We start from the raw sequence: 18323 nt of genomic DNA on the forward strand, positions 1-18323 counted from the left end.
GGCGCTCGCGCCCCTCTGCCAGATGGTGAACGACACACGGGTGTTTACGGGCACGCGGCAAAGCAGCCGACGGGAACAATCTGTTCTCTGCCGGTGGTTTTCCAACATGCATGGCTGGGCGGGGGCTTGCCCAAGAACAGAAGGATCCGGCGGGAGTGGAGGCTACGGATCCATGCAGGAACATCACCATCTCCCTCGGAGAGCACAGAAACCCAGAAGGGTGGGGGTTGAGAGGGCCCTCCGGGGATCCCCCAGCCCAACCCCCTGCCCAAGCAGGGTCACCCAGAGCAGGGGGCACAGCACCGCGGCCAGGGGGGCTGGAATATCTCCAGAGAAGGAGACTCCACAGCCTCCCTGGGCAGCCTGGGCCAGGGCTCCGTCACCCTCAGAGGGAAGAAGTTCTTCCTCGGCTTCAGCTGGAGCTTCCTCTGCTCCAGTTTGTGCCCGTTGCCCCTTGTCCTGTCGCTGGGCACCACTGCAAAGAGCCTGGCCCCGTCCTCCTGACCCCCACCCTGCAGATATTTAGAGGCATTTCTAAGGTCCCCTCGCAGCCTTCTCTTCTCCAGGCTGAACAAGCCCAGCTCCCTCAGCCTCTCCTCGCAGGAGAGATGCTCCAGTCCCCTCCTCATCCTCGTAGCCCTGCGCTGGGCTCTCTCCAGTAGCTCCTCGTCTTTCTTGAACTGGGGAGCCCAGCACTGGACCCAGCACTGCAGATGGGGCCTCCCCAGGGCAGAGCAGAGGGGCAGGAGAACCTCCCTGACCTGCTGCCCACACTCCTCTTGATGCACCCCAGAATCCCATTGGCCTTCTGGGCAGCCAGGGCACGCTGCTGGCTCATGGTCACCCTGTCGTCCCCCAGCACTCCCAGTCCCTCTCCGCAGAGCTGCTCTCCAGCAGGTCCGCCCCAGGGGCTGGGGGATCCCCACGAGGGATGGGGGGGCCCACAGGAGAGCCCCACCACAGCTGGAGGGGCCGTAGGGAATGGGGGTCCACGGAGAACACGGGGAGAACGCGGGGGCGCGGGGGGAGCCCCGGGGGGCAAGGGGAGGCCCCACAGGCGACCGGGCCCACAAAGGAGGGGGCGGCCTCCTCACGGACACGCAGGGCGCATGCGCGGGCGGGCGGGCTGGCGGGAGGGGGTCGGGGAGGGCGCATGCGCAGGCCGGGGGCGGGAAACGGGGCGGCGCATGCGCAGTGGCGCATGCGGCCGCCACCGCCTTGAGCCACCGCGGCCGCTGCGGCGGGCGGTGCCCCCGGGGTGGGGCGGGCGCGGCTGCCGCCTCCCAGCCGGGACGGGGCCGGTTTGTGCGGCCGGTGCCACGGCGGAGCGAGCCGGGGGAGGGTGAACCGGACGTCGCTGGGCCCGCGGTGGCGGCGGCACAGCCACGCGTTGCCCGGGCGAAACATGGCCGCCGCGCTTTGCCCTGAAGGAAGATGGCCGCGGCGCGGCTCCCTGCAGTCTGCGCAGGCGCGGGAAGGCGGGCGCTTGCGTCATCACCGTGCGCCCGCCGTGGCGGCAGCGGTGGCATCGGCGGGGGTAAGGGGGCGCGGGGGGGCCGGGCCGGGCCGGCTCCAGGCCCCGCCGCGCCACTGAGACCCGGGCTCCGGCGCTCACGGGCCTGCAGGGCGGAGCGGAGCCGCCTCCGCGGTCCGCGGGCGTCCTCCGGTTCCCACCGGGCCTGGCGACACGGGCGGGATGGGGGCGCGCCGGGCGCAGGCCGCGGTTCGGCCTCTCGTCGCGTTCCGGCAACCCCGGGGCCCGGCGCGGGTGCGGCCTCCGCTGCGGCCCTCGGGTCCCGCCATGGGAGCGGGCTCAGTGCTCGCGGCCCCGGGCCCAGCCCGCCCCGTGCCCGGTGAAGCCCCTCGGGTCCGGCGCGGCGGGGTGACCCCGGTGCGGGGCTGCCCGCGCCCTGCCTTGCTCGTCGGGATCTTCTCGTGAGGTGCGGCTGGAGGGAACGGCCGTTCCCGCCACCGCTCTCCAAACCGGGAGCCCGGCCCAGCGACGGCCGGCGGCTCCCGGGGCTGTAAATCACCGCAGGTGCCGGGGGAAGGAGCTTCCCGCCGGGGTTTGCTCTCCCGGTCCGGGCCCAGCTGTGGCTGCCGCGGGGATGGAAGCTCGGGGCTTCGGGTGCTCGCAGAGCTGAGCGTGCTCCGGGAGGGCCGAGCCGGTGGGCAAGGGCCGCGTCCTCTCCCTCCGCCTCCCGGGCGGGGCGGGGAGGCCGCTGCGGGAACCGAAACCGAAACGGAGCTCGCAGCCATCTTGCCGGGGTGACCGGTTGCCTGCAGCCTGCCCGGTGCTGCCTCCCCTCCCCGGGAGTCGGGCTTCTTTTTTTTCTCCTTTATTTTCTCACAAAATAAGGGAATTTGGCGTATAGACGAGACGGAGGTAAGAGCATTTTGTAAACACACCTCCCCCTTCCTGCCTGGCAGGATTTCTGCCCTGCCTTTGGCTCAGGGGTCGCTTTTAAAACGAGTTTGCTGAGTTGGGGGGCAGGGGGACCCCCCCCTCGCTGCACGGAGCCTCCCTAGCGCCGCACGTGGAGCCCGCGCTTTCAGGGTTGGTAAAATAAGTGGTGGCTGGGTGCAGTCAGAGGCTATTAACTTGTTCGATGAAAGGGAAATGGCAGTTGGCCTTGATGCATGTGTGGTGATGACAGGGAGCTTTACGGAGATAAGGCTTGCATCGGAAAAACGAGCTTTATGCAGGTAGGTGCCTTAACGAGGTCACCGGGGGGAAGGTAGGACAGGCACTTAGCAGCAGGTATCAGTTGCATGTTCTTACCCACTCTGTTTCACAACCAGCTGTTGTCAGAGCTAGAATGCGTCCGGTGCTGGGTTACCTATTCCTAAAAAGCACGTTACTAGCTTAGGCTGTGTCCTGTACCCGAGGAGGGTGGCACAGCCATCTGTGATAGGAGTGAAATTTGGGCTGCAGTCCCCCAAAACTTCTCACGCCCTTGCCAGCTGCGCACCTATCCAATTTCCCCGTGGGTTATCGCTTTACTTCCGCTGTGACATGATGCTTTACCGGTCACGCACAGTCCGGGAAGCAAAGGGCATTTGGGGTTTCAGACTTTTCTTGGTCTTGAGTCTGAAAACTGTCGCAAGCCTGTCGCAGCTCTGTCCTCTGACCGTGCGAGCTGCTTCGCCTCCTTGTGCCCCCACAAAGCGGGTCTGAGATTCTTCTCTCCCTCGGGGCAGAGGAGCGAAACTCGCTTGTGTTTCGGGAGTGCGGGCTGAGCCTTCGGCAGATGACATCGCGGAAAGACAAACCGCCCCTGTGCAGCTAGCTTGAAATTCAGCCCCAGGGGAACAGAAGGCTGTTTCTCGGGGTTAACTGTGCGTGTGATTCCCGGCTGCCGGGTTCTGCGCTGGGCAGAGAGAGTTTGCTGTTTGTGTTCGCAAGAATAATTTCGTCGCGATGGAGAACGGGAAAGCGTGAGGAGGTGAAGGTGCTTGAAATGCCTCAGTAGCAGGGAAGCTGTCCAGACTGCACTTCTGGAATCCTGTAGTTGTGTAAATAGGTTCTGAATTGTGGGTTTTTTCCTCCTAGCAGGTGCCGGTGCAGCACGACAGAGCGCAGAGTGGGTGGCGGCTCCCCTTCTTCTGGCGCGCGAGCGGCCCGGTTCACGCCTGTGTCCCTGCGGTGCGCTATGAGCAGAGGCGCTGGTCGAGGCAGAGGCTCGTATCTCACCCGCTCAAGACGTAACTGCCCCAGCACCAATCAAGGTTTTTTTATCCAGCCTCATACCCCGCAAGAAACTAATCAGGAAACCTTTTTACACCAGCAGTTGCTAACAGAGCGGGACACTGACGTCTGTTTGCTGCGGGGACAGGGCTCACACGACGAGGCACGCGTCAGAGGCGTGCGAGCTGAGAGATGGCAGCCCAGCTGCAGCAGAGCGGGATGGCGTAGCTTCTCCAACGCGCGTCCGTGGGTAAAATCTTCGCCACGTTATTGCCCTCCTCGGTACCATTGTCAGGAGGACTTGGGGGGGGATTCCGACGTCACCAGGCTGAATTTCCAGAGACTGTCTCTTGCTGGACAAGACTGCGAACAAGAAATTCTGACTATTTTCAGGCAGCTTGGGGAGGGGAGGACGTGTACGGTTCATGATCTTGCCCGTAAACTTAAAACGCAAAAGAAAGAGGTCAACCGTGTTTTGTATAAACTCTTCAGAGAAGGCAAGCTGCGCAGAGGCGAAGAGACGCCGCCGCTGTGGAGGATTGCCAGCCCAAGCGCGGCGAGGGAAAGAAGCCCCGCTGACCCCAGCGACGGCCGCGCAGACCCAGCCGGTGAGAGCAGAGGAGGAGCGAGGAGCGCGGCTGGCTCGGGAGACGCCGATCCCGTGATGGCGGAGACGAAGGACAAAATCTGCAACTACTTGTTCAGCGTGGCGGAAACAACGGCGCTAAACCTCGCCAAAAACATTGGGTTTTCGAGGGCCAAGGACGTGAATGCCTTTCTTAGCGCTCTGGAAAAGCTGGGAGATGTCCACAAGCAGAACACGACCCCCCCACGGTGGTCCCTGACGCACAGGAAACGCGAGCGGATGCAGATGAGGCTGAAGGCCAGTGCGGGAGCGCAGGCGGCGGATCCCACGCCCGAGTCGGGTTTGCCACCTTCCTCTGTTCCTCCGTGTCCCCCGGAGATGACCGTAGCTTCACCAGCAGCGACGACATCGGAAGAAGAAAGCGTAGAAAATGGAGAGCAGCCTTTGGGGCAAGGCGATCAGAGCGACGTCAGCGACCGGGAAGCAGCCCCGTCCGAGGACACGAAGCCCGAATTCTCCAGTCTGAGCAATTACGATAACTCGGAAAACGGCAGGTGGGCCACGGATGACATCCCGGATAACCTGAACACTATCAACAAGCAGCCCGATGAGTCGGAATCCATCATGAATTCCCAGTCTTCCCCCAGTTACGCTGCCCAGTTTGAAACTGCTTTCGCCTGTACGCCCGTAGAGAAACTGATGGCTTGTCAGGAGAAGAACCCGGTGAGCGGCCTTACCGAATATTCCCAGTACACGTGCCAGCACTGCGAGTTTGCCATGCTGGAGCAGAGTGGACCCTCTCACGAGCCACGGTAAATAAATTTCCTACGTTTCCTGAGCTGTCTTTTTGATTAAAATTGTTTGACTTCAGCTAAGTTCACCCAGGGAACTTTGTCCTGAAGGGCTTGCTCGTTATTGTTTGCTTCATTTCAGAAGAATTAGCCTAGTTGATTCCTTGCAGCAGCTGAAAAAAACCCTAAAAAATCCCAACCCAAACAAAAAAACCCAAAAGAAGGCTAAAATTTAAGCCCAGGTAGCCGAGTTTTGGCAACCCTGCACCTCATTCTGAGCAGCGAAGGTGGGATTCATCTCTTCAGCTAGGTCCCATCTGACTTAATCACTTGGCTTTCAATTTGATTGTGTGTGGGGAAGCTGGTATTTCCAAGCTACCTCTCAAGATGCTTTTGAAGAAGAGTGGTGTAAAGGGAGCCCGGAACAAAGTGCTTGAGTGCAGGTACCTTGGGTTAGACGAGGTGAACCCGCTCTGGACGCTGCTGTGGTGTAGCAGGTCAGAGCGGCCTCTGGGAGCCGAGGGTTTGCGTAATCGGTCTCTGGAGTCCTGCTTCCCCTTGCTAAGTCGTGGCTGTTCCCGAGCACCAGCGAGACGGTGAGAAGCACCATATGTGCTGCACTGGAAGATGTCAATAGATCCGCTAGACAGGAAAATTGGCCTCATTTTTAAAGATTGAGTCCTGGGCTTTGTATTTTTTTTCTTCGTAAGGAGGGATCTGAATGGATTCAGCCCTGTAACACCTCTCCAGAGCTGCTTGGACCCGTTCTCGCTGGGACCAGGTTTCCTCTGTGTAGGGCTGGAGGTCGGAAGAGAAGCCGTTGTTTTTAGATTTCGCAGGCAGGAGAGAGACAGAAATGTCAAAGGCAAGAGGCTTACGTGCGGCGACACCTGTCCGAGATGGTGGGAAGGCACTGGATGGCCCGGGAAGATGCCAGAGGGACGAGTGACCCCGAGCGACCAGGTGCAGATGGAACAGCGCAGGCTGCTTTTAAGCTTTCTTCGTCCCTATGCCGGAGACGTAAGGCTCTTTGCCTACAGCCATTACATGTCTCTGGCACTTGTGGAACGAGGCAATTCATCCTCTTCCTCCAGAACAAAATCTGGAGCTGCTCCTCTGTCGCGAACAGCTCTGGAAACGCGATGGAGCGAGGCCCAAGTGCAGAGCTGCTGGGGCACTCGTGGTGTTTTTGTCCTCTGCGTGTGGCAGCCTGGGTTTGCTCTCCCAGCCAGGAGCTAGCTGTTCCTTCTCACTTGAATTCCAGGAACGGCCTTACCTGCTTGCTCTGAGAAAAGACCGCTCTTTTCCACTCAATTTACCTCTTTGTTGTTTTCTTTCAAAGATTCAAGTTCCAGGCCGTGATTAATGGGCGCCGATTCCCACCAGCAGAAGCAGGGAGCAAAAAACTCGCTAAACAGGAGGCAGCAGCTAATGCTATGAAGGTCCTGATGAGTGAAGCGGAGGATGGAAGACATGGTGGAGTTAAACATGAAGAGCCGTTTCCCTCCGACAACTCTGACCCAGAACTGGTGAGTCTGGTTTTCTTTACTCGTGAGACTGGTCAAGCTGTTTAGTCTGACCCTGGTCTCCTCCATCCTCTTGCTGTAGCCTGCGCAGCCAGAGCCGTTGTCCGCACCAGCTCATCTGAACCTGCTTCCTGGGAAGCACCCCATCAGCGTCTTGATGGAGTACGGGCAAAAATCGGGGAACACGATCGAATTCCAGCTGCTCTCTCAGGAAGGCCCGCCTCACGATCCTAGGTACGGCACACCGCTGTCAGCTTCGGGGAGGACAGAAGCCCTTTCTTTAATAACCTTCCTCTTCAGCACGCTGCCCACCCTCCTGGACCTGTCACTGACCCCGCTGAGTGCTCCTCTTAGCCGAGGAGCCTGGGCATGGCTCCTCCGAGACATCTGCCTCCAGAAAGGGACCAAAAGTAATGCCCTTTCTCAGAGAAAGGATGCTGTGTTCCTTCTGCCAGACCAGGAACAGGTTCCAGTCCTGTAGCCTACCTGGTAGCGCTCTGCTGTGAGTATTTTAGGGCCGTTGTGGTAGACTTAAATCGGAGAAGACCCAGGAGGATTTCACTTGAACTGGGAGGAGGGAGTGATACACAGATTGAGACGCCAGTGCTTAACGCTTCTCATATGCCGTAATGTCCTGTCAGGTTCAGCTGCTGTGTGAAAATGGGTGACCAAATTTTCCCTGCTGTGGTAGGAAACAGCAAGAAGGGAGCAAAGCAAATGGCAGCAGAAGTCGCTGTGAAGATTCTTTCTGGAGAGTCTGTGCCCCATGTCTTGCCTGAACAGGTACAAAGAGCTTCTTTGTAACACCCGAGGGTTCTGGGTTGGGTCCCCCCCTTCCCTTTATTCCGCATTTCCCTAGATTTCACCCCTCAAGGTCACGTGCTGGCTCTAGCAGGGGTTTGCTGCGTGCTCTTGGCCTCTGATAATACCAGCTGCTCGGTGTTTAACGGCCTTCTCCTGTCCAACTCTGCTGTAGCCTGTCACGAAGCCCCATGGTGACCAGCCCACGCAGAGCGGTGGACCGTGGATCGCCGCTCCGGATGAATCCAAGGTGGCGAAAGCGAAGGGTGTTGGGGAGCTCATCAAATACCTGAATGTCAATCCTGTCAGTGGCCTGCTGGAATACGCCCGCTCCAACGGGTTTGCCGCAGAGTTCAAACTCATTGACCAGTCAGGACCTCCCCATGACCCCAAGTGAGTAGCTGCGGCTGTCCAGGAGGACGCTTTGCTCTGTTGCTGTTGTCCTGGAGAAAGGGCAGAGAATGCAGAATTCCCGATGCAGTTCCAGATGGCAACAGGCCGAGCCACTGCCAATCGTTATGTCCGGAGGACAATAAGCTACCTCACCCCTCTCTCCCCCTCTCTGCACTGAGTTTAAAAACGGGACTGAAATCCGTAGGTTTCTTGGTTTCTCAGAGGTGTGCTGCTGTCTTTGTAGGTTTGTCTATCAGGCGAAGGTGGGAGGCCGTTGGTTCCCGGCTGTCACTGCGCACAGCAAAAAGCAGGGCAAGCAGGAGGCAGCCGATGCAGCGCTCAGAGTCCTGATTGGGGAAACGGAGAAGACTGAGCGCATGGAAGGGGCAAACACCGCCGAGGTAAATCCTTTTCCTCCGAAGCTGGGGCTGCTTTTGTAGCCCTGCCTGTCCTGTGCCCTTCAGTCCAGCAGAAAAATGCCTTCAAGATCAGCTGTGAGATCCTCGTTCTCTGAAGGTGTAAATAAGCTGACGCTTTCCTGACATGGGTTAGATGTTTCCTGAGGGCACAGACGTACTCTTCCCTCCTGTCAGCGTCTGCTTTAGGGCTAAATTATCATCAGATTCTTCCACAAGCTACTGAAATGTGTTCCTGTGGTGGAGCAGGAACATGCTCATTTTTAATGCTGTGACTTTTTTTCTCCTCCTCCTTCCAAATTCCTTCACGCTCCGTTGAAAATTGTGTGTCAGCTCAAAAAAGACTCCTGCATTAGATAAGAGCAAAGCTCTGCTTGTCTCAGGACGGCTGCCCCAAACCTGTGCTGCTTTAAATCACACTTAGAGTTTTGTGATCTCTTAAAAGCCGCGTTGCAGGCTGCACAGCTGAGCACAGCAGCTGTGGCTCTAAATAGAAAAGCCATCAGGGAGGATTTGTCAGTCAGCAGTGCTAGAGGAGGCAAGTGCCCGTCTGCAGCGGGAGTGACTGTGCACTCTCCTCACCCGTGGCCAGGGAAGGGATTCCTCCAAAGCCAGCAGCAGATTTCCTTGGCTGAGTCTCTGGGAACAAGCTGGGGTTTGTTCCTTTGCGGTGGGGGTTTCCCCTGGCAATCCTGGGAGGCCGCTGCTCAGCCCATTTCGCTTGCTGCCAGGAAGACAGCTTGCTGCTGTCTCTTAATGATGTGCTCGAAGCAGAACTCGAACTGGTGGATGGGGTTTTCACCGAAAAACCTGAAAGAACTTCACCCACCCCTTGACACGCTGCTGTCCGTGCGCTCAACCCAAAGCTCTGCTCCCCGTGGCTCATGTTTTCTGTGTTCCTGCCTTCTGCTTGTGTAGCTGTGCTTCAGGTTAGCTACTTCTTGAGCCGTTTTGTTCCATCACCTGCTCGTGGTCTCTTGGCAATCCTGGTCTTGCGTCCCCGTTCCAGCTCCCCGTGAGTGGCAGTACCCTGCACGATCAGATGGCTATGCTGAGCCACCAGCGCTTCAACGCCCTCACCGCTCGCATCCAGCACAGCCTGCTGGGCCGGAAGATCCTGGCTGCCATCGTCATGCGGAAAGGAAACAAGGGCCTGGGAGTGGTGGTCAGCCTCGGAACGGGTACGAACAGCTTCTTCCAGCGTAAGCTGAACTCGCTTCCCCGCTAGATTCCCTGTCAGCTGTGACTAGGGAATGGCTCTTGCCGCAGGCTTCTTCAGAGAGGGCAAGAGACGTTCCCAGGGCTCGCGTGGTGTCACAAGCAATCTGGTTATAGAGAGAGAACAAAGCGAATGTGCCCGCAGCTGTATTGCTCTTAATCTTTGCTTGCATTGCTGCGCGCTAGTCTGTGCATCAGAGCGTGGATTCCTCGCCTCGTACAGCGCAGGATCCCCCAGCTTCTCCCAGCTGCATGTACCTCGGCTCCCTTCCTAGGTAGCTGCCACGCTTCCACCCAGAACGGTGGGCTGAAAAGCGCTCAGGAAGGCACACTGCCCTTAAACGTGAGGCAATTTTAAGTTTCTGCTGTCCCTAAAGTGATGTGTGCTCATTGTCCGTTTATTTTCCTAACTGCCTGGATCAGGATAATGATTTAATAGTCTGGGTGCTGCTGCTGCTGCTCCTCAGGAGCCCAAAGAAGTAAAACTTGAAGCAAGATGAAACCCTCCCTCTTTCTGTGAAGCTGAGTGTTGACTTTGACACTTGCCTTTTTATTTCAGGTAATCGTTGCGTGAAAGGAGAAGAGCTGAGCTTGAAGGGGGAGACGGTGAACGACTGTCACGCAGAAATCATTTCTCGAAGAGGTTTTATGAGGTGAGACAAGGGGAGACCTGGAGGAGAGGGAGAGGGGGCTGCCGAGAGGTGCTGACCCGGTCGAGAGGGTCGTAGCAGTGACAGTTCTTGCAGTGTTGAGAGAAGCTGTGATCCTCTAACGCTACTGTTTACCCATGCGTTGTTAAATAGAGGGAAGTTGTTTCTGATAAGGAAGGGCCATGCCTGAACGGTGCCCAAATTAGTACCGAGCTGGAGACTTGCCAAGAGCCCAAGGGCCACATCTGATGTGCTTAAAATAAAGCATCCTGCCGAGGCTGCTTGGCCGGCACGCAACGCGCTGGGTCGGCGCGCAGCTCTGAGCCGGGCTGCGGGGGGATCGGCAGGCCGGGGCCTCCGGTGGCCTTTCTGGACCTGGGTGTAGAGGGCTTCAGGAAAACCCATCGAGTGTGTTTGGGTTGATAAGTGAGAAATCCTTTCTCAGCGGTTGGAAAGGGTTTTCCCAACTAAACTGCACAATTGTTCTCTTCTCTTTATAAACATTCTGTGTGGCGCTTTGCTTTTTTTTAAAACTAAAGTGAGGTGAACTGGGACTAGCCTGGTGAGCGTCTGCCCTTCCAGCAAGGAACAGCAAAGCCAGCTGCTTGCTTAAATCCTTTGCCTGCTGCCACTGTGCTCTGTGTGTTCCTCAGCAATGGAAGGTGTTGAGGGCAGGTCCTCACCAAGCCGTTAAGTCAGAGGGCTGCACTCTCACTGACTGTCTGTCTCGGCTGTTAGTCTTGACAGCCGTGGCTGCTGGGGCATAGCAGAGCCTGTCAGAGACGAGAACAGCGAGCTCCAGCTCTCCTTGCAATGTCAGTCCCGGCACGGACTCTGCTTGAGGAGTCACAGAATGGTCGGGGTTGGGAGGGCCCTCTGGGGTCCCCCAGCCCAACCCCCTGCCCAAGCAGGGTCACCCAGAGCAGGCTGCACAGCACCGCGGCCAGGGGGGCTGGAATATCTCCAGAGAAGGAGACTCCACAGCCTCCCTGGGCAGCCTGGGCCAGGGCTCCGTCACCCTCAGAGGGAAGAAGTTCTTCCTCGGCTTCAGCTGGAGCTTCCTCTGCTCCAGTTTGTGCCCGGTGCCCCTTGTCCTGTCGCTGGGCACCACTGGAAAGAGCCTGGCCCCATCCTCCTGACCCCCACCCTGCAGATATTGATCGGCATTTCTAAGGTCCCCTCGCAGCCTTCTCTTCTCCAGGCTGAACAAGCCCAGCTCCCTCAGCCTCTCCTCGCAGGAGAGATGCTCCAGTCCCCTCCTCATCCTCGTAGCCCTGCGCCGGACTCTCTCCAGTAGCTCCTCATCTTTCTTGAACTGGGGAGCCCAGCACTGGACCCACCACTGCAGATGGGGCCTCCCCAGGGCAGAGCAGAGGGGGAGGAGAACCTCCCTGACCTGCTGCCCACACTCCTCCTGATGCACCCCAGGATCCCATTGGCCTTCTGGGCACCCAGGGCACGCTGCTGGCTCATGGTCACCCTGTCGTCCCCCAGCACTCCCAGTCCCTCTCCGCAGAGCTGCTCTCCAGCAGCTCAGCCCCAGCCTGTACTGGTGCCTGGGGTTGTTCCTCCCCAGGTGCAGGACCCTGCCCTTGCCCTTGTTGAACCTCATCAGGTTCCTCTCTGCCCAACCCTCCAGCCTGGCCAGGTCTCGCTGGATGGCAGCACAGCCTGCCGGGGTGTCCACCACTCCTCCCACTTTTGAGTCTCTGCGAAGCTGCCGTTTTTCTTTAGTCCTTGATGCTATGTTGGAGACCTCAAGGTTTTTCTTTGTCCCCGGACAGAAGCAGCCATACAAGACCCAGTCATTGTAAGCAGACCGTGGGGCCGTGCTATTGATATCGCTTGCGTTCAGCTGCCCGTGGGGCTGTTGACTCTTAATGCAAAGTCGGTGCTGACTAAAGGTGCTGGGTCAGCAACCTTCAAGTCTTCTTCCCGCTCGGATCAGGTCCATGCAAGCAGCAGCCAGCCAGGCTCGTTTCTCTCTCCTGCCAGTGCTTCCCTCTGCTCACCTGCCAGAATCACAGAATGGTGGGGTTTGGGAGGGCCCTCTGGGGGTCCCCCAGTCCAACCCCCTGCCCAAGCAGGGTCACCCAGAGCAGGCTGCACAGCACCGCGGCCAGGCGGGGCTGGAATATCTCCAGAGAAGGAGACTCCCCAACCCTCTGGGCAGCCTGGGCCAGGGCTCCGTCACCCTCAGAGGGAAGAAGTTCTTCCTCGGGTTCAGCTGGAGCTTCCTCTGCCTCAGTTTGTGCCCGTTGCCCCTTGTCCTGTCGCTGGGCACTACTGAAAAGAGCTTGGCCCCATCCTCCTGGCACCCACCCTTGAGATATTTATAAGCATTTCTAAGGTCCCCTCTCAGCCTTCTCTTCTCCAGGCTGAACAAGCCCAGCTCCCTCAGCCTCTCCTGAGTTTCTGTTCCCTCTCCTCTGTGTGGTAGGACATCTGCTTTTTTCCAAGCCTTTTCTGTAGCATCAGACACTATCTGTTGGCTTCCAGGCGTTCTCAGCCGCAGCTCCAGGTCTTCCTTCTCCCAGCAGGACCAGGAGCTGGTGGCTTGGTGCGACCGAGGCAGAGCTCGGGACCCTGCCTGGCCCAGGCAGGGGCTGGGTTGAAGCGCTCGGTGTCCGAGGGGCACAGCAGCCTTTGGACACGGTGTTGTTACTTTCAGATTTCTCTATAGTGAGTTGATGAAGTACGACCCGTCCCATCCTTCCTCCACAGAAGAAAGCATTTTTGAGCCAGCAGGAGGGAAGCGACTCAAAATAAAGAGCGGCGTTACCTTTCACCTCTACATCAGGTTTGTGCGGGGCTGTGCGGGACGCGACCGGGCTCTGCGGCGCTGTCGCACCCCGGGCTGTTTGCCGAGAGCCAGCCCTGACCTGGGGAGCGTTGGTTTTCCAGCACAGCGCCTTGTGGGGACGGGGCACTCTTTGACAAATCCTGCAGCGACCAGGCGAGCGTGGCGGGGCAAACCCAGCACCAACCCCTCTTTGAGAACCCCAAACAAGGCAAGCTGCGGACCAAGGTGGAGAACGGTGAGTGCGTTCGCTCCCTGCGCGGTGGGGTGGCTCCAGTCCCCTGAGCCTCCTTACCCCTCCCTGCGCCATGCTGTTGTGGGATTTGCAGCATTTGGGAGCCGAAGGAGGTGGGTAAAAGGGAGGGGGGCTTCCCAGGGAGTCGCTTCTCACAGAATCCAAGCATGGTAGGGGTTGGGAGGGTGCTCTGTGGGTCATCCAGTCCAACCCCCTGCTGAAGCAGGGTCACCTACAGCAGGCTGCACCGCGTCCAGGTGGGTCTGGAATATCCCCGGAGAAGGAGACTCCACAGCCTCCCTGGGCAGCCTGGGCCAGGGCTCCATCACCCTCAGAGGGAAGAAGTTCTTCCTCGGGTTCAGCTGGAGCTTCCTCTGCTCCAGTTTGTGCCCGTTGCCCCTTGTCCTGTCGCTGGGCACCACTGGAAAGAGTCTGGCCCCATCCTCCTGACCCCCCCTGCAGATACTGATTGGCATTTCTAAGGTCCCCTCTCAGCCTTCTCTTCTCCAGGCTGAACAAGCCCAGCTCCCTCAGCCTCTCCTCGGAGTAGAGATGCTCCAGTCCCCTCCTCATCCTCGCAGCCCTGCGCTGGGCTCTCTCCAGTAGCTCCTCATCTTTCTTGAACTGGGGAGCCCAGCACTGGACCCAGCACTGCAGATGGGGCCTCCCCAGGGCAGAGCAGAGGGGGAGGAGACCCTCCCTCGCCCTGCTGCCCACACTCCTCGTGATGCACCCCAGAATGCCGTTGGCCTTCTCCTTCCCCGCGCTGCCCGTGGCACTGCCACGCTAGCAAGAGCGCAGCTGCAGTTTGCCACAAGGCTCGTGTGCCTCCGACCGCCCTTTCGAGCGCTGCTTGTTCCGCTTCAGGCGTGTGGAACACGGCTGGTCTGTGATCAGCACGGAGTTCCCTTTTTCGTGCGGTATTAAAACGTTCCCCGAACCTGGAGACGGGCTGACTCCAGAGGTCACTCCACGCCTGGGTGTAGAAGACAGTTTCTCATGCGGTTGCTGCTGGGGTTTTGATTTATTGAATATCCTGGCTCTTTACAGAAAAGCTTTTCTTCCTCTCTCGTGCAGGGGAAGGTACCATTCCTGTGGAGTCGAGCGACATTGTGCCCACGTGGGACGGGATCCAGCACGGCGAGCGGCTGCGAACCATGTCCTGCAGCGACAAAATCTTACGCTGGAATGTACTCGGCTTGCAGGGAGCGTTGCTGTCACACTTCCTCGAGCCCGTTTATCTCAGCTCGGTCACGCTCGGTACGAGACCTGCGGTCCCGGCCGCGTCGGGCTGGGTGCGCTGCCCCGCTCCCTAGAACTCGGCGGTAGCGACGAGTCGCCTCCCTTCCCCCCGCGACGGGAAAGCTGCTTGTGGGGGCTGTGGGAGTAACAGACTGAACCGTCGCTCCTGGCAGAGCTGTGCTGTTTGGGAGCGAAAAGGGAGTTTGTGCATTTTATGCCGTGGGTGGAGTGGGTTTTTCTCCAAGCCTCTTGATTTTTGGAAGGCACGTGTGATCTGGGAGGGCGAGGCAGAAGTGGCCCGTTCGTGGTGTGAAACGTTGGCGTCTATAAACCCCCGCCGTACACATCTAGGGCACGCGTAGCTGATGCGGAGCCGCGTGGCCGCCAGCTTGCTGGAGCTTCTGGGAAGCGCTGGGGTTCTCGGGGCTTGGCCTGTGCGTCCCCCCTGCCGTGTCGTAACGCCTCCGTCGATCTTCACAGGTTACTTGTACAGCCAGGGTCACCTGACACGCGCGATCTGCTGCCGCGTGGCCAGGGATGGGAACGTGCTGCAGGAAAGGCTTCAGGCTCCGTACCGCGTTAACCACCCCGAGGTACCGCGGCCCCGGCGCCTCTTCGTCGTCCCGTCCCCCTCCCACCACCCCTCGGGCTCCGCGGTGGGGTTCACCTGGCAGAAGCTCTGCAGCCGGGGTCCGGAGGCCGATGGCTGGAAGCCTGCCCACTCTGTGGCGTCCCACAGCCTCTGGGGGTTACTGGTGATGAACTGGGCTGGGAAAAAGGAGACCGCGGCCGCCCCCGTAGCCTTCAGCTTAGTAAGAACCCAGTGCTTGCTGCTCTGGGCGCTGGGGTGAGCTGAGACCCTGCCTGCAGGGGATGGGAGAGGCAAGAGGCTCCCTCGCCAGCGAGCTCCACGGCAGGACCGGCGTTTAGAAACCCTCGTGCCTGTTCCGCAGGTGGGGCGAGTCAGCGTGTACGACTCGGCGAGGCAGACGGGCAAGACGAAGGAGTCTTCGGTGAATTGGTGTCTCGCTGATGAGAGCGAAGTGGAAGTCTTGGATGGCACGAAAGGGAAAGTAGATGGGTAAGAGGAGCCTTTCCTGACGCTGCGGTTCTCTTGGGGGGGGCAGCTCTGCAGAGGTGCATACGCTCTGCGCTGTTACAGCGCCTTGTGCCTGGGGGGGGTCGGGAAGAGGAATTCAAACTGACGTCAGCGAGCGTGCTTGAAGCAAAACTAAATATTCACAGAATCACAGAATATTCGGGGTTGGGGGGGCCCTCTGGGGTCCCCCAGCCCAACCCCCTGCCCAAGCAGGGTCACCCAGAGCAGGCTGCACAGCACCGCGGCCAGGGGGGCTGGAATATCTCCAGAGAAGGAGACTCCACAGCCTCCCTGGGCAGCCTGGGCCAGGGCTCCGTCACCCTCAGAGGGAAGAAGTTCTTCCTCGGGTTCAGCTGGAGCTTCCTCTGCTCCAGTTTGTGCCCGTTGCCCCTTGTCCTGTCGCTGGGCACCACTGGAAAGAGTCTGGCCCCGTCCTCCTGACCCCCCTGCAGATATTGATCGGCATTTCTAAGGTCCCCTCTCAGCCTTCTCTTCTCCAGGCTGAAAAAGCCCAGCTCCCTCAGCCTCTCCTCGTAGCAGAGATGCTCCAGTCCCCTCCTCATCCTCGTAGCCCTGCGCTGGACTCTCTCCAGTAGCTCCTCATCTTTCTTGAACTGGGGAGCCCAGCACTGGACACAGCACTGCAGATGGGGCCTCCCCAGGGCAGAGCAGAGGGGGAGGAGAACCTGATGGTTCATGGTCAACTTGTATTGCCCAGCCAGACCTTGCAACGGAGCCCCGCTGAGCCGAGAGGCCTCGCAGGCATCCCAGGGCAGGTTTTTCCCTGTGCTCTTTCATAGAATCACAGAATCACACGTTGGAAAAGATCTCTAAGATCATCGAGCCCAACCATCCACCCAACACCACTGTTTCTACTAAACCCTGTCCCCAAGTGCCACATCCACGTGGTGTTTGAACCCCTCCAGGGATGGGGACTCCCCCACTGCCCTGGGCAGCCTGGGCCAAGGCCCGACCGCTCTCTCAGTGGAGAATTATTTCCCCAGTCTCCAACCTGAACCTCCCCTGACGCAGCTCGAGGCCGTTTCCTCTCGTCCTGTCGCTGGTTACTGGGGAGCAGAGACCAACCCCCCCTCGCTCCCCCCTCCTGTCAGGGAGCTGCAGAGAGCCATGAGGTCCCCCCTCAGCCTCCTCTTCTCCAGCCGGAGCAGCCCCAGCTCCCTCAGCCGCTCCTCATGGGACTTGTTCTCCTCCAGCCCCCTCCCCAGCCTGGCTGCCCTGCTCTGGCCACGCTCCAGCCCCTCCATGTCCTGCAGGGAGTGAGGGGCCCGGAGCTGAGCGCAGCACTCGAGGGGCGGCCTCGCCACGATCCCTGCCCTGCTCCCGCTGCCCACCCCATTCCTGATCCAAGCCCGGACACCGTTGGCCTTCTTGCCCCCCCGGGCACACCGCTGGCCCACGTTCAGCCGGCTGCCGACCAGCACCCCCGGTCCTGTTCCGTGGGGCAGCTCTCCAGCCGCTCCCCCAGGCCTGGAGCGCTGCGGGGGGTTGGTGTGACCCCAGTGTCGTGTCCCTCATTGCTGCCTCTCCCTTCTCAGGCCGAAGCTGGAGGTATCTCGCGTGTCCAAGAGGAACATGTTCGCCCTCTTCCAGCAGTTGTGCGCCAAGAACAACTGCCAAGACCTGCAGAACCTCTCGGCCTACTCGGACGCGAAGGAGGCCGCCGCGGCGTACCAAGAAGCCAAGCAGCGCTTCTTCAGCACGCTGGAGGAGATGGGCTACGGCAGCTGGATCCGCAAGCCCCAAGAGGAAGACAATTTCTCTTTCCCTGATGCGTAACGTGACGCCCTGCGCCGGGGTTTCTGCGTCCGCCTTTCCCCACCCTCTTGGTGCAGCGGCAGCGTGCAGCGGCCCCCCCAAGCCTGGCTGCCTGCTCGCCGCTCTCGTTGCTCCGAGCCGCTGCCCTTCCTCTTTTTAAAACGTGCATGGAGATTACGGTCTTTTTTTATTTTAAGCCAGGGCAGGCTCAGTCCCCGTTTGCTTTTAGGTTTTCATCTCCTCTTTTTTTTTATAAAGGTCGGCACAAGAAAGCAGAGGGCTTCTCGGGCTGCGAGCTCTGCAAACCTTTAGACTCCGCACTACAGCTCCCTCGGGCAGGCTTTGAGGCAAATTTTCTCTTTGGAGAAGGACAAAAAAAGAACAACAACAAAAAAAAAAAGCTGCCAGGCTGTTTTGGGGTGTCTCTGCTGGCAGGTGGCTGGCGGCCCTGCAGAGCCGGGCTGCGGGACCCATCTCTGCAGGACGCCAGCAGGACCAGCGTAACATTCCGCGTTAATAATAATAATAATAAAAAAGAAGATTTCTGTATGATGAGCTGGCTCGGTGCTGTGGGGGCGGTGATTGTGGAGGGGTGGCGCTGGGTGGGCTTCGGAGAGGAGCGGAGGTGAGGTGCCAGCTCTGAAACGAATGGTCTGTGGGGAACTGGGGATGAAGCCTCTTGCCTGAAGCAGGGCTTGTGGGGCAGAGCCGACCCCTGGGGGGGCTCAAACGTACCCCGAAAGTGGAGGGTGGGGTTCTCCTGGCTCCTTCCCCCAGCTCTGGCTCTGGGACGGGGTCTCCTCCAGCCCTGGGAGGTCACTGGGTGGTGGCTTGAGGGGTGGCAGCAGCCTTGGCACGGAGCGGGACCCTGGTACTGGGATGGGTCTGGGGGCTGCTCTTCACCGCGGGCCCCCGACGCTGCCAGCGGCTCGGGGCACTGGGCCTGCGGGTATCGGGGCTCCCGCTGCGCTCCCCAGGACTCGGGGGGGGTCTCAGCTCCCCGCAGCGGGGACCCCCTTGTCCTGCCCTCATCCCGAGGTGGGGCAAAGCGGGAGAACCCCCCGCGTGGGGCCGGCAGGACGCCGCTTTAGGGGCGAAGCTC

At 59.5% G+C, this 18323-nt stretch overlaps 1 protein-coding gene across 5 annotated transcripts; it reads left to right on the forward strand.

Annotated features, from left to right (window-relative positions):
• Positions 1–1358: 1358 nt before the first annotated feature.
• Positions 1359–17773, forward strand: ADAR (adenosine deaminase RNA specific). Of its 5 annotated transcripts, XM_075445076.1 has the most exons (16): positions 1819–2386; positions 3554–4828; positions 4922–5086; positions 6408–6594; positions 6674–6825; positions 7233–7374; positions 7568–7785; positions 8030–8186; positions 9211–9382; positions 9979–10072; positions 12741–12869; positions 12974–13107; positions 14182–14364; positions 14827–14939; positions 15300–15427; positions 17002–17773. In XM_075445076.1, exons 2-16 carry the CDS (start codon positions 3654–3656, stop codon positions 17240–17242), a joined length of 3390 nt encoding a protein of 1129 aa, XP_075301191.1. In that variant the 5' UTR covers positions 1819–2386; positions 3554–3653; the 3' UTR covers positions 17243–17773. The 5 variants fall into 5 exon arrangements, with proteins under 5 accessions (XP_075301192.1, XP_075301193.1, XP_075301191.1 ...); XM_075445077.1 differs by lacking the exon at positions 1819–2386 and adding an exon at positions 1359–1537 and having other exon boundaries at positions 3554–5086; XM_075445078.1 differs by lacking the exon at positions 1819–2386 and adding an exon at positions 1359–1537 and having other exon boundaries at positions 3557–5086.
• The last annotated feature ends 550 nt before the right edge of the window (positions 17774–18323 follow it).

The sequence above is a fragment of the Opisthocomus hoazin genome, chromosome 30 (assembly GCF_030867145.1).
Source record: "Opisthocomus hoazin isolate bOpiHoa1 chromosome 30, bOpiHoa1.hap1, whole genome shotgun sequence".
In the NCBI taxonomy this organism is placed as follows: Eukaryota; Metazoa; Chordata; class Aves; order Opisthocomiformes; family Opisthocomidae; genus Opisthocomus; species Opisthocomus hoazin.